Source organism: Lycium barbarum, chromosome 5 (genome assembly GCF_019175385.1).
Source record: "Lycium barbarum isolate Lr01 chromosome 5, ASM1917538v2, whole genome shotgun sequence".
Lineage (NCBI taxonomy): Eukaryota > Viridiplantae > Streptophyta > Magnoliopsida > Solanales > Solanaceae > Lycium > Lycium barbarum.
The window spans coordinates 140,566,897-140,579,942 of NC_083341.1; the positions used below are offsets into that span (position 1 = coordinate 140,566,897).

Below are 13,046 nucleotides of genomic sequence, written 5' to 3' on the forward strand. Positions count from 1 at the left end.
GCTGATGTATTGGGCCCACTCAACCTTGGATCTTTCCCTTTTGGGCTGGAAAAATAACTTTTGACAACTTTGGGAAAATATTTTGGATCAAACTCACCCTTTGGTCTTCTTCTTCTTCTTCTTCTTCTTCTTCTTCTTCTTCACTATGAAGATATGAAGATGCTCAAGAACATGAAGAACACCCAAAATCCAATTCACCTCCAAATCAAATTATTTTTCCATCAAATTTCAGATCTAGACTCCCTTTCAGCTAGAGAACAAAGCCCAATAAGAATTAACCTCCAATTTAACCTCAATCAACTAAACGCACTTTGAGTTCTTCAAGTTTTGATTAAGCTTCAATGGTAAAGACTTTAAAACCCACCCAAATGACCTCAAACTTCGGATTTAGATGTATTTCACCTGAATAAACTCAAATTTAACTTCAACAACACTCAAATCAAACTCAAAATCGAAGAACACCCTTTTTTTTTCAAGTTCTTCAAGAGCTTCAAAACCCTAACAATGGTGAAATGCTCCAATCTTCACCAAACCACTCCAAACTTTATATTTAGAGATTTTAGATAGCAATAAACACAGATTAAACCTCAAATCCAACAAACAAACATCAAAACCCTGATTTTTGAATTTTTCTGGATTTTTAATTTTTTTTCCTGACTTTTCTAGATCAAGGATTGAAGAATCAATGAATTGATCCTTCTACCTTGCTCTGATACTAAATGATAAGGATTGATTTGGGGAAAACACCAAATCAATACCTAAACACGGAATTAAGGATAAACCAGAAATTGGGGATGAGAATTGAAGAAAAGAGGATGAGAAATAGAGGATAAAAGCAAGACCCAATGAATAATGAACCTGTGAGCAAACCTAAGTATATGAAACCTAGACCCTCTCAATTTGATTCAATTCAAAGAACCTATATTATTTGAAATCAAGGCAAGAGAAATTCAATTGAAATCCACAAATGAACAACCCTTCATGAAATCAATGGAAATGAGGTTTAAAACCAACAATGGAATCCACCATTAACTATTACTAATCTAAAGCTAATCCTAGCTAATCAATCTATCTCTCCAAATGAGTATTCTCAATTCATCATAATCTTAGTAATGAAATGAAAAACAAGCTATATATACAAGCTAAGTAAAGAAGACTACTAGGAAATTACAATGCTACCCTTAATGAAGTAAGGGCCTTGTTTGGCTAGTCTTCTTAGTGTAGTCTTTAAGTCAAGGATTGACCTTCAATGGCCAAACACGTCCCTCCTTGCATAGATGACCCCCTAATCAACCTTGTATGCATGGCCTCTTGCAAGCATAACCCTCCTTGCGCAAAGTAGCTACTTGCACAAATAGCCCTTTGCGCAAATAGCCACCTTGAGCTCTAAATCTCCCAACCAAGCAATCTCTTAAACCTTGTAGGATTCCCCCTCTATGAAGCTCGTAGAGACTTGGATCTCATCAATGATCATCATCAAGTGTATAGTGTGGAAATACACACTTGAGGCCTTTTGAAACGCTCCAAATGTGGTAAATAAGCTCCAATGAAGATCATAGACTCTAAGTTGAGCTCCACCACGAATGAGGGTTAGTGTTAGCACAAACAAATCGACCAACATGCCAAGGATGTACAAACTGGTGGTATAACCACTCATCAATAATCAATGTGAAGAAAGACTCCACATATAGGGTAGCAAGACGTTGACCCCTCCAAAGATCATCATAAGCAAATAGGTAATAAAGAAAGGTGTCACACAAAACAACTTCTTCAACTAAAGTGACCTCAAGTATAGACTCATTATGGGGTTCAAGCACAAGTTCAAGCAAGCCATTACTATTTGGAACACTCATGGAAGAAGTTACAATTTGCAAACAAGTTTCACCTTCATTTTCAAAATATCCTTCCCCAACTATCATGTCATTTCCCTTCAAGGGAATATTTCCATCACAAGGGAAAGGGTTATCTAATCTATGCCAAGCTAGAAGTAGCATCTCCCCATCCCTTAGGTTAGGAGATCTAGCATAGTCCTTCCAAGAAGTGTGGTCTTGTTCATGTAACCCACTCCCCTTCTTTTGGAAGCTATTCTCAAATTCGACATTGGTCCATCAAGTTGAGCGCTAATTAAGTAAGATGTTTAAGATAAAATTGACAAATACACTTTTATTTTTTTAAGACAAATACTTTTATGAGTAAGGTTATTTAGTGTTTTTCTTAAGTTTCGTGCAATACTCAGTATGATACATGATTTCGTCTTATTATGAGAGTTGATCTATCGCAGGCTTGGTCAAATTGGCGAAATGGAACAACTATAAATTTTGTAGATCCAATGCTGAGGGGAACCTCAGGACTCGTTCGGGACATAATGAGATGCATTCACATTACTTTATTGTGTGCTCAAGAAAATGTGGCTGATAGACCAACCATGGCAGCAGTTGTTCTCATGCTCAGTAGCCTCTCTCTGAGTCTTCCAGTGCCTTCAGGGCCTGCATACTATATGCACCGCAATACTAGCGCAGAGATGTCGCTTATTCAATAATATAACACAAGAATGAAAGACTCTAGTGAACTAGCCAAAAGTAAATCTATTGGTTCATCACGAAATGAGGCGTCAATAACTGAGTTATATCCTCGTTAACATCCTTAGACATAATAACCACTTCTCCGAGTTTACTTATTTTCTTTGTTAATACTAGTTCTAGTGTATGTGCTTAGGGGATCTTAGTAACTTAGTCGGTTATTTAACTGAACTTTTACCTTGTGACGAGGGTTCGATTTCTTACCTTGTAATCCCCTCCCCCATTTCCACTCCCCCTACCCCTATCCTTGATGTATCAAAAAAAAAAATGCGCCTACATATAGTCTAGCTAGCCATTATTGTAAACTTCATTATATTTAAAAGTAGCAGCATAATTTAAAAATAGTTTATCTAACTTATAGATAAAAATTAGAGCTTACAAAAGTGTGTTCTAGTTCTTGATGATTTTATTATATGTACTAGTCTCTGGACAAGTGTGTTATACGTGTTTCCGAAATAGTATATAGAAATGAGTTAAAAGAAAATTTACGGTGGAAAAGTACAAGCTAAAAGTTATGAACAATCAGGCTATTCAAATGCCTTCTTTTTTGAGCGACAAATGATTATATACAGGCTGAACTTGCAAAATCAAACAACAAAATTTGGTTAGGTAGCTGTTAAAATATATAAGGAGTTACATTTTTATATTATTAGGCGCAAACATGTAGTATATTTATATGTTACTTCATATAGTGTTTGGTGTATGTTCCATTAAGTGCAAAGTGAAATGTCAAACGGGAAAAAGAATATTTTTGGAACCTCCAAAATTAAAATAGAAGCAGAGATCCTTGGCAATGATTTTTGAGGCTCGTCATTACATAAGTTATACCCATTGCATTCATTTCGATAGACTTCTTTCAAATAGAATTGAATATATAGATAGGAATGTTTTTTCTTTGAGATTGAAATAAATTAAAAAGGAAAAGAAGATAAATAAAAGGCAAAGACAAAGAAGCACAGGTAAAGAAATAATCTTTTGCAGAAGTAAACCGCCATAAATCAGTTTTGAGATGAAGCCACAGTACATAATGTTGCAAAATACTACTACTATACACAACGTTCACTATCCTAGCAAGTGCGACACGTCATTTTAGTTTGAACTTTTGAACTGCTTCATTGTATTAATAAGCATTACAGAAAAATATTAGTGTATCCAGGGTTCATCACCTCTATTCTGGATGGACAATAACAATAGAGAGTGCTGCTTACAAAAATTGCATGAAAAAGAATACATATCTTCATGAATACTTAATAGGAAGTATTACAGGAAGTAACCAAACAAAATGAACGCACCTGGTACAAAAATTTGCAGATAACCTCTACTATTTCTTCTAATGAGGAGGGTTATGCATACTCTAGATAAATAAGTCTATTTATGTAAGCTGATTAGAGAGAAAAAAATAATTTAAGATATCAAATAAGACAATTCATTATGTAGTTAATTTGGTAACGGAAGGAAACCCAAAAATTTTCAATTTAGGAGGTGGAATGATTTACACTGTGGTAAAATATCTATCTGAAAAGTTGTCTATATTCTTTATCCTTCCTATTGATTAACCAATAATTACTATAACTGAATGGCATTCAATGCTGACCAAGCATTACAATGACACTTTAAAATATTACTCTCTCCATTTACTTTTACTTGTCACGTTTTGACTTTTCACGTAGTTTAAGAAACAATGATTAAGATAGATATTTTACCACAATACCCCTATTAAATGGTGTATAATTGTATTGGAGTTGGGAAAATGATTTGAAATAAGTAATAAATGCTAAGGGTAAAACAAGATTTTTTTTTGTCTTACCTTGATATGTGAAAATTGATAAGTAAAAATGAAAATCTATAAAGGGAATAGTGAATAAGTAAAAGTGAACGGAGGGAGTAATAATAAAAACAATTTATAGCAAATTTTAAACGTTGCGGCAAATGGGACGCGAGAATAACTTTTCTGTAAGTATTTTAGATCATGTTTTTGTATCTGATTTTGCTTTTTGCCTTGCTACTTGCTAGTCGTAAACGGATGATTTTAACGATGAAGAAGCTAAATGGACCAATAATTAAAGCTCATTGAGAAGTGGAAAATGGCATGTTCTAATCATGTATTCAGTCTTATCTAGGTGTAATTATTTATTTAATAAATCTTTTTAGTGAAGGGCGAAATGGTCAGTTAATTTTTAGTGGACATTTTCGTAGTTCAACTTTAGGCTTAAACTCTTCCGACTTAAATGCCGCAAAAGGCTTTTCCTTCCTCCTTACTGAATTTTCTTAAAGTAGGAAGGAAAGTATATCTTGACATTTGACAATAATATTTCCTTTCCTGCCAAAATTCAAAGAAGAAAATTTTCCATAGGAAAAAAAAAAAGGTTTTATCTGAACTACTTCTCTTTAGACCAGATAAGGTGAACATTGTTTGCCGTGTGAGGCTGTAAGATGTGGCAGCTTCCATTCCTAAGCACCCATTTGTCCGCACATATTTTTTCAAAATTTTGGAAAAGTATTGTAGAATATTTCAAGTATTTGTTTATCAAATTGGCCATTATTTCAACTCTAAACTTCAAATTTGAATATGAAATTTGAAGTTTGAAGCACGAAACTTCAATTGTGTTTTCATGTCCAAACATAATTTCAACTTGCAAATGCTCTTTTTCAACTTTATTTCATATATTAATTTTTAAAAAGAATATCAACTATTTATGTCCAAAGGCCTACTAATTTCTTTGTGAATTCACTTTGAATCACTTAAGATATGAAGATATTTGCACCGGGAATCTAGAAGTCAAAATACAAAGAGAACTCACTACGAAGTGAAATTTAAAATACTACGAGAAAAAGAAAATAAGGTACATGTAACAAATTAGTTGGAATTTTTTTCACAAATCATATAAAATTTAAATATTCAATGAAGAGCAAGTACTGGCCAAAAATTCCCACCTTGGTGGCGTTGTTGTTATCCCTTCGTGTCCCATCACCCCCATAAATTAGAGTTGTTGAATTCTATAATCCTAAGTGCCAATTTGTTAAGTCCAAATATATAGACTTGACATTCTCTATTCCATTTTACCTGCCATTATTTTCTTACTGGTCTACTTTTAAAAAAAAAAAAAAAAAAAAAACTTTGTTTGAATTTCATGACATGTTTCCAATCCAATTATTTTAGGCTAAAGCCTCTGAGCTATGCAGCTAGCCTTACTAACTTGATTAACACGTATGGTTCTAAGAAATTGTACACTTCGCTGTGCACACACAATTATAGTTCACTGCACCCCTTTCACACAATTGTACCCTTTCAAATTTGTTACTATTAAACTTCTAAACTACGAAGCAGGCCTTAGAAGGATCAATCTTCTTTTTTCCTTGATTTAACATGGTTCTTAGAAACAGTTATGTGGTGTAATTTGATTGAACATAAATTTAAGAATTTTATTTTTAATTTATAAATTTAAATATGATATGATAATTTTCATGACCAAAACTATGTCATGAAATAAAAGAAAGCAAATTTTCAGCTTTAGAAAAAGTTGTCATTTTCAATACCTAATCTATATATAATATAAAGCTAGGCATAGATAAGGTGATGTGACACCTCTCTATAGCTTCCATTCCTATTTATCTTTTTTCTCCTTTTTTTGACATTTATTTGCATTTTCTCTATTTTTTCATTAATTCCACTATCCCAATTATTGCACCGCATGGTGTTTAATGTGGAAATGTTGTAAACTGCTTGTACATATTGTCCGCTTTGGCGCACCTCACGGCTTTAAAACGCGTATACAAGTAAAGGCTTCAGGCCCAGCTTATAAGCACGCACACAATCCCGTGTGTGAGCGATGTGGGAACTTCAAGTTCACAACACACCCCCTCATCGCGAGCATCGTGCTGATAACGTGTTGTAAACTGCTTGTACATATTGTCCGCTTTGGCGCACCTCACGGCTTTAAAACGCGTATACAAGTAAAGGCTTCAGGCCCAGCTTATAAGCACGCACACAATCCCGTGTGTGAGCGATGTGGGAACTTCAAGTTCACAACAGGAAAAACGTTTCTTTCACATTATTAGGTTGTACAAGCTCTTAAATAGCTGCAAATGGGTGTTAAATAACCGGTAAGTGGTTGTCCATTTCGCCTGCTCTATCACTCTATCTATGTAAAGTTTATAAACATATTCCAAATATCCATAAATGCATACCTTCTTCCTTCATACATGATGTATCCCACCATACTATAAATTGAGGTGAAGGACATATAAGTTTTTCACTCTCCTTCTCAGAACAATCACGAAATATATTTTACTTTCGGTTTTTTTACTCAATGGGGCGATTCTTTCTCAATAATATTGGCAAATAATGGAGTTCTCCAAGCCATGTATACTTTGACTTGATAAGATATGTAGAATCTTAATACCAGGTATTGTTTTGTTAAAAGGTCTTAATAACATACATTTCAAAATGCACTTGTGAATATTGTAAGCATTTTTTGGATTTAACATTCTGCTTATGCCAATCATTTACGCATAACGTCAATTGCAAGTTTGATTTATTCATACAAACCAAAAGAGATTCGTAAGGTTTGAACATTTGAAGCTATATAGATTTATAAAGTATATAATCAACTCAAACTCTTAAATGTAAATTGTTGATGTCCGAGTGAGATATTTACTATAGACTAAAATGTCAGCCGCCTGTATATATACATGGTGGTGAGGACATGGTGTTTAGTATACATGAATCCTCTGTTTTTTATTCTTTAAAAAAGCTCAATAGAAGCTCAACTCTGGTAATTTCCACTTAAAAAGAAAGTGTAGTAATAGTTATGTCTGAAAATGAATTGTGGTGGAAAGAAATGGATATAAAGGAATAGTACGTAAGAATAGAAAGCAACGCTAAGAAGGATCAACTTTTAAAAGCTTATTAGAAAATTTAAAGAGTATTATATGTTAATGAAATACCTAAGGATGTAATTTGTAATTGCACTAAAAAATAGAGTAGAGCATAAAAATAATATTCTCTTCCTCCCACTTTATTTATGTGACACAACTTGGTGTACGAGGTCAAATTATCTAATTTTCGGAGTGAGTTCGGACATAAATAATATAAACTTTTGTAAAAACTACATAAAAGTTACTATATACAAGGAAAAAATCAAAGCATTTCGTTTTGTAAATAAACAATTTTCTTACCAAGAAAAATAAATCAAAGCATTACTTATACGAGGATATGATATTTAAAAATAAAGATAGGTTCAAACATTATGTTTATTTAGATTGAACTCAAAGGAAATAATATTTTATGATTTTTATCAAAATAAAAGAAAATGTCGATAGTATTTTTTACAAATATAGGTGTCAAATTTTTTGTTAACATCGTTTGAGTACTTTAAAACTATATCACTGTGAAGAGAATGTGTTCAAAATTTTAGGTTTATTTATTTAATGAAATTCTTTTTGAATTTAGATGTTGAAAAAAAAGAGAATTAATTCATAATTTTAGTAAGATTTTAACAATAGCGCGAATCACGGATCAATTTTCTAGTCATGGATTAAGATGGTACTGAAAGGTCCCCACATATTGTGGACATAGGAAGGAATTAAGAACCTTCACAAAAACGCGTTTTAAAATTGTCTTGCTACAAAAGTTTCAACGGATAGAAAGCACCTCCCAACAACATGAAATATTTTCTCGTTAAATAGTCCACTCCCATCCTTTTCGGTGTTCTACTTTTCATTTTTCAGTAGTCAAGCTAGTACTAAATAAAATTGAGCACGGAGTTTTGAGTCTTTTTGAATCTGTAGCCATTCAGTTTATACTTGTCTCTGACGATGGGGATGAAAGCTATGAGTTTCTTGAAGTGGCTGATCATTCTAATATTCCAATTTTACTACCTTTTCGACCTCAGCATAGCACAGCCTAATTTCATTTCTTCTATATGTGTAGATTCTAATAAGACAGAGTTCTCCCCAAATAGTGCATACGACACTAACCTTAACACAATCCTCTCCTCTGTTTCACGGAATATGAATAGTTTTGGGTTCTATAATTCTTCCATAGGCCAAAACTCCGACACTGTTAGTGTCATCGCGCAATGTAGAGGGGATGTACAATTACAGACATGTCGTGGTTGTATAAATAATGCTACTCGTAATATTCTAGAGGTATGTCCTTACAAGAAATCGGCCCTTGGTTATTATGATCATTGTATGCTAAGATATTCAAATGAGTCCATCATAGGTACCCTTTCAACTGACCCAGCAAATTTTTTAACTAACACGGAAAATGCCTCGAGTCCCGATGAGTTTATGGAAGATTTAAGAACCTTGTTAGAAAGTTTACGAAGTCAAGCTTCATCGGGCGGTAAGCGGAAGTATGCTAGTAATAATACTAAGGGCCCTGATTTTCAGACTATATATGCACTTGTACAGTGCACTGCGGATTTATCAGCTGAAAGTTGCATCAATTGTTTAAGCTCAGGCTATAGAAAAATGCCTGGATGTTCATGTTATGGTAAACAGGGTCTCAACATTATGATGCCCAGCTGCAATTTTCGGTACGAAAATTACCTTTTTTTCGACGAGCTACCGACCGAAGCTCCGCCACCCTTATTGCCACCGTCTTTGCCACCGCCACCGTCACCTCCACCGCCATCAGGTAAGTGAAATCTTTATGGAGTTGTTAGGCAGTTTAACTCTTAGCAAAGGGTGTGTTTGATATGACCGAGAATGTTTTCCTCGAAATTAAGTGAGTTTATTATTCATTTTCTAGTATTTGATAAATTTGCAGGAAAGGATGATAAAACAGCTCAAACCGCCATCATTATAGTTGTGCCAACTGTTATATTTGTTATTCTTATTGTTTGTATTTCTGTCATCTTGATGAAAAGGCGAAAGAGGAAGAAGTTGGAGGAAATTCAGAGTAAGGCACAAATTATTAACAGGCGATGATTAAGAAAAGTTGAACCTTTAAGACCGTGCTTCATTGAATATCTGTGCTTATTACTACTACTTTGATGAAGGTATTTACGAGGATGATATTAGTACTGCAGAATCCTTGCAATATGATTTTTCTACAATTAGAGCAGCATCAAATAACTTCTCAAGCGAAAATAAGTTGGGACAGGGCGGATTCGGTGTGGTGTACAAGGTGATTAGGCCTACTTGGATGTATAAAAGGACACTGAGACTTCATATAACCAACCCTAATTTGATTGAGATTGAGGCATTGTCGTCTAACTCATAATTTTTCGGTTTGTTCTCATATTACGTTTCAGGGTAAGCTTCCGAATGGACAAGAAGTAGCAGTGAAAAGATTGTCAGCAGATTCAAGCCAAGGTGATCTAGAATTCAAAAATGAGGTCTTGTTGGTTGCCAGGCTTCAACATAGGAATTTGGTTAGGTTGATGGGATTTTGCCTAGATGGAACAGAGAGACTTCTTGTTTATGAATTTGTTCCCAATGCAAGCCTTGACCAATTTTTATTTGGTATGTATAATGTTTTGCTAGTGTAATTTGACATGTTGACTGTTGTCCCGTTATTGCCTTATTTGCCGAAAAATTTATAGTAATATTTTAAGTGACTTAATTTTGCAGAATTCTTCTAAATTGTCAATGTATAGAAGCTCAACTCATAATTTTATTTTTCATCTTGTTCCCAGATCCAATTAAACGTAGGCAATTGGATTGGGAAAGGCGATCCAAAATCATCGGAGGCGTTGCTAGGGGAATTCTTTATCTTCATGAGGATTCTAGGCTTCGGATCATTCATCGTGATCTCAAAGCTAGTAATGTTCTACTTGATGCAAAAATGAATCCTAAAATTGCAGACTTTGGCATGGCAAGGCTATTTACATTGGATGAAACTCAAGGCAACACAAGCAGAATTGTGGGGACCTTGTAAGTTTTACATCTGTCATTATTAGATAGATTGTTACTCCTTTTTCATATCACTCAGGGGAGGCTCAATGAAATTGCTGGCCTAAAGTCAAATCTTAATACAAGGTCTCAAGTATATTCAATAATAATTAGATTCTGTGTGTGTCACATGTGCATCTCATGCGCCACACATGCATCATGTGCGTCGTACGTGCATCTCATGTCAATTAATAAAACATGTGTGAGGTATGCATCTAAAGTAAAAGGAAATTAGTGCAAGCTTAAAATGATGAAGGATGATCTTATTTCAGTAGATTTAATAGTTAAACTCAAAATTATTGGACATTGTTCAAATTTGGGACGGTTGTTTCTTGGAATAGTTTGTTGAGCGTAGGAGACTAATATTATAAACTATTTTCTAGCTTAATTCAATAAGATTTATACACCTAACTCTACTTTTAGTAACTATTGAAAATTGCCCCCCTAAATTTAGGAGCCTAAAGCACTTGCCTTAGTGGCTTGGAATAGTTTGTTGAGCGTAGGAGACTAATATTATGAACTATTTTCTAGCTTAAAAAAATAAGATTTATACACCTAACTCTACTTTTAGTAACTATTGAAAATTGCCCCCCAAAATTTAGGAGCCTAAAGCACTTGCCTTAGTGGCTTGTGTATTGAGCCGGCCCTGATATCACTGGGAAGGTCTGAAACCTTGGCATATATCTAAACTGTACCCCTCCCATGGAGAGCTAATGAAAAAGAAAAACAAAAAGATGATTTTTGTTTTTTAACAGTTTGGGGAATGGAAACTGAAGCTCCCTTTGGTTCTCCCCGAAGGCGCCCTTCCTTTTTTGAGCCCATTTTTAAGGAACTGGGAAAAAAACTGGAAAATTAAAAAAGAATTTTTTTATAACTATAAAAGTTTTAAAAGGAAAAACAAAAATATTTCGAAGAGTTTCAAAAGAAACCAAAAAATGGCTTATCAAAAGTATTCTATTTCTAAAAAAAATAAGAGAAGAACTTTCAAAAGTTTCAAAAATCATTCTAATTGTATTATTTATATTCAAAGAAATATCTGAATCGAATGAAACGAAAAAAGAAAAAGATTCTCTTTCTTTAACCATTTAGCAAAAATAAAAGCTGCCTTGAGACAAAAGCAAATCTTTTCTTGTAATGTCACTAGAATTTTCAGATGAACTTTGTTATGGTAATTTCTTCATGAATGGTTAGCTCCATTTTGTTGAATTAGAACTTTGAATTTTCCCCAAAATCAATATTTTTCGAGATGATGAAAATGAAGTTTATTTCAAGAAGTATGACCTTCTGCCAAAAGTGAGTTCTGTGAGTGAATAGGCTAAATTTGATTCTGTAGCACAATGTTTTACTACTTCCTAAGTTCATTGCAAAATGTCTTTACAACATGTAGTTATGACTTTTAACATCAAGTAGTACGTTCCCTATTTTAACAATTGAATCACATTTAAGTTGTGGAATGTTATATAATTCTTGTTTTTGTTTTGCAGTGGATATATGGCACCAGAGTATGCAATGCACGGACAATTTTCAGTCAAGTCAGATGTTTTTAGCTTTGGAGTATTAGTCCTGGAAATTTTAAGTGGCCAAAGAAACACTTGTTTCAAAAATGGAGAATCTATGAAAGATCTTCTGAGCCATGTAAGTAACATAATTTAATTAAGCAACTACACCTCAATGCTGAACTAGTTGGGACCATCTTTATGCATTAAATTCTTTTACATTGCCAATATGTAGAGCTTAAACTCTTGAATTAAAATGTGGCAGGCTTGGACGAACTGGCGCGAAGGAATAGCTACAAATTTGATAGACCCCATATTGAGGGGAAGCTCAGGACTGGTTCGTGACATAATGAGATGTATCCACATTGCTTTATTGTGCGTTCAAGAAAACGCTGCTGATAGACCAACTATGGCAGCAGTATTTCTCATGCTCAGTAGCCTCTCTTTGAGTCTTCCAATGCCTTCAGAACCTGCATACTATATGCATAGTAATATTAGCCAAGAGATTTCGCTTAGTCAAGAATGCAACACAATAATGACAGAATCTAATGAACTAGTCAAAAGTAGATCTATTGGTTCATCACGAAATGAGGCGTCGATATCTGAGTTATATCCTCGTTAACATCCTTAGACATAATAGTCTTTTCTCTGAGTTTTCTTTTTTACTTTATTATTTGTTCTAACTCCAATTAGTTTAGAATTGAGATTGACTGATCGATGATTTTGTGTTTCAAGCAAGGATTTTAATTTGATTTGAAGTATTATTACACTTGTAAAATTGGTGGAATTTTTCAATTAGTGATAGAAATGTATTTTGCCTTTATTTATTCATACTGACAATCTCAAAACCCGAAGCATCTTTGGACTCTCCAACCAAATTGGGACACTTTCCTCTCTAAATCAATTCCTTCTATGGGTCTTTTCTTTCTGATAAGTACTTTCTAAGAATACCAAGAGAGTTTTAATTTATGAAAATGTTATTTGTGCTATTTTGCTTTAAAAGAATGTTAAATTTTTTATGTTCATTCTTGTTTAATATATACTCTCCAACTATAAAAGTTATTTCCTT

At 33.8% G+C, this 13,046-nt stretch overlaps 1 protein-coding gene across 1 annotated transcript; it reads left to right on the plus strand.

Annotated features, from left to right (window-relative positions):
• Positions 1 to 8,037: 8,037 nt before the first annotated feature.
• On the plus strand, positions 8,038 to 12,808 carry LOC132641924 (cysteine-rich receptor-like protein kinase 44). Its single transcript, XM_060359063.1, has 7 exons — positions 8,038 to 9,222; positions 9,355 to 9,486; positions 9,587 to 9,714; positions 9,842 to 10,052; positions 10,226 to 10,463; positions 11,966 to 12,116; positions 12,243 to 12,808. Exons 1-7 carry the CDS (start codon positions 8,397 to 8,399, stop codon positions 12,597 to 12,599), a joined length of 2,043 nt encoding a protein of 680 aa, XP_060215046.1. The 5' UTR covers positions 8,038 to 8,396; the 3' UTR covers positions 12,600 to 12,808.
• Positions 12,809 to 13,046: the final 238 nt, after the last annotated feature.

What these genes read in the sequence shown, in the direction of transcription:
- LOC132641924 (XM_060359063.1), top strand. Translation starts at nt 8,397, where the DNA reads ATGGGGATGAAAGCTATGAGTTTCTTGAAGTGGCTGATCATTCTAATA. An exon ending in GTCACCTCCACCGCCATCAG is followed by an intron (nt 9,223 to 9,354) that starts GTAAGTGAAATC and finishes ATAAATTTGCAG; the next exon opens with GAAAGGATGATAAAACAGCT. An exon ending in TGAAAGATCTTCTGAGCCAT is followed by an intron (nt 12,117 to 12,242) that starts GTAAGTAACATA and finishes AAAATGTGGCAG; the next exon opens with GCTTGGACGAACTGGCGCGA.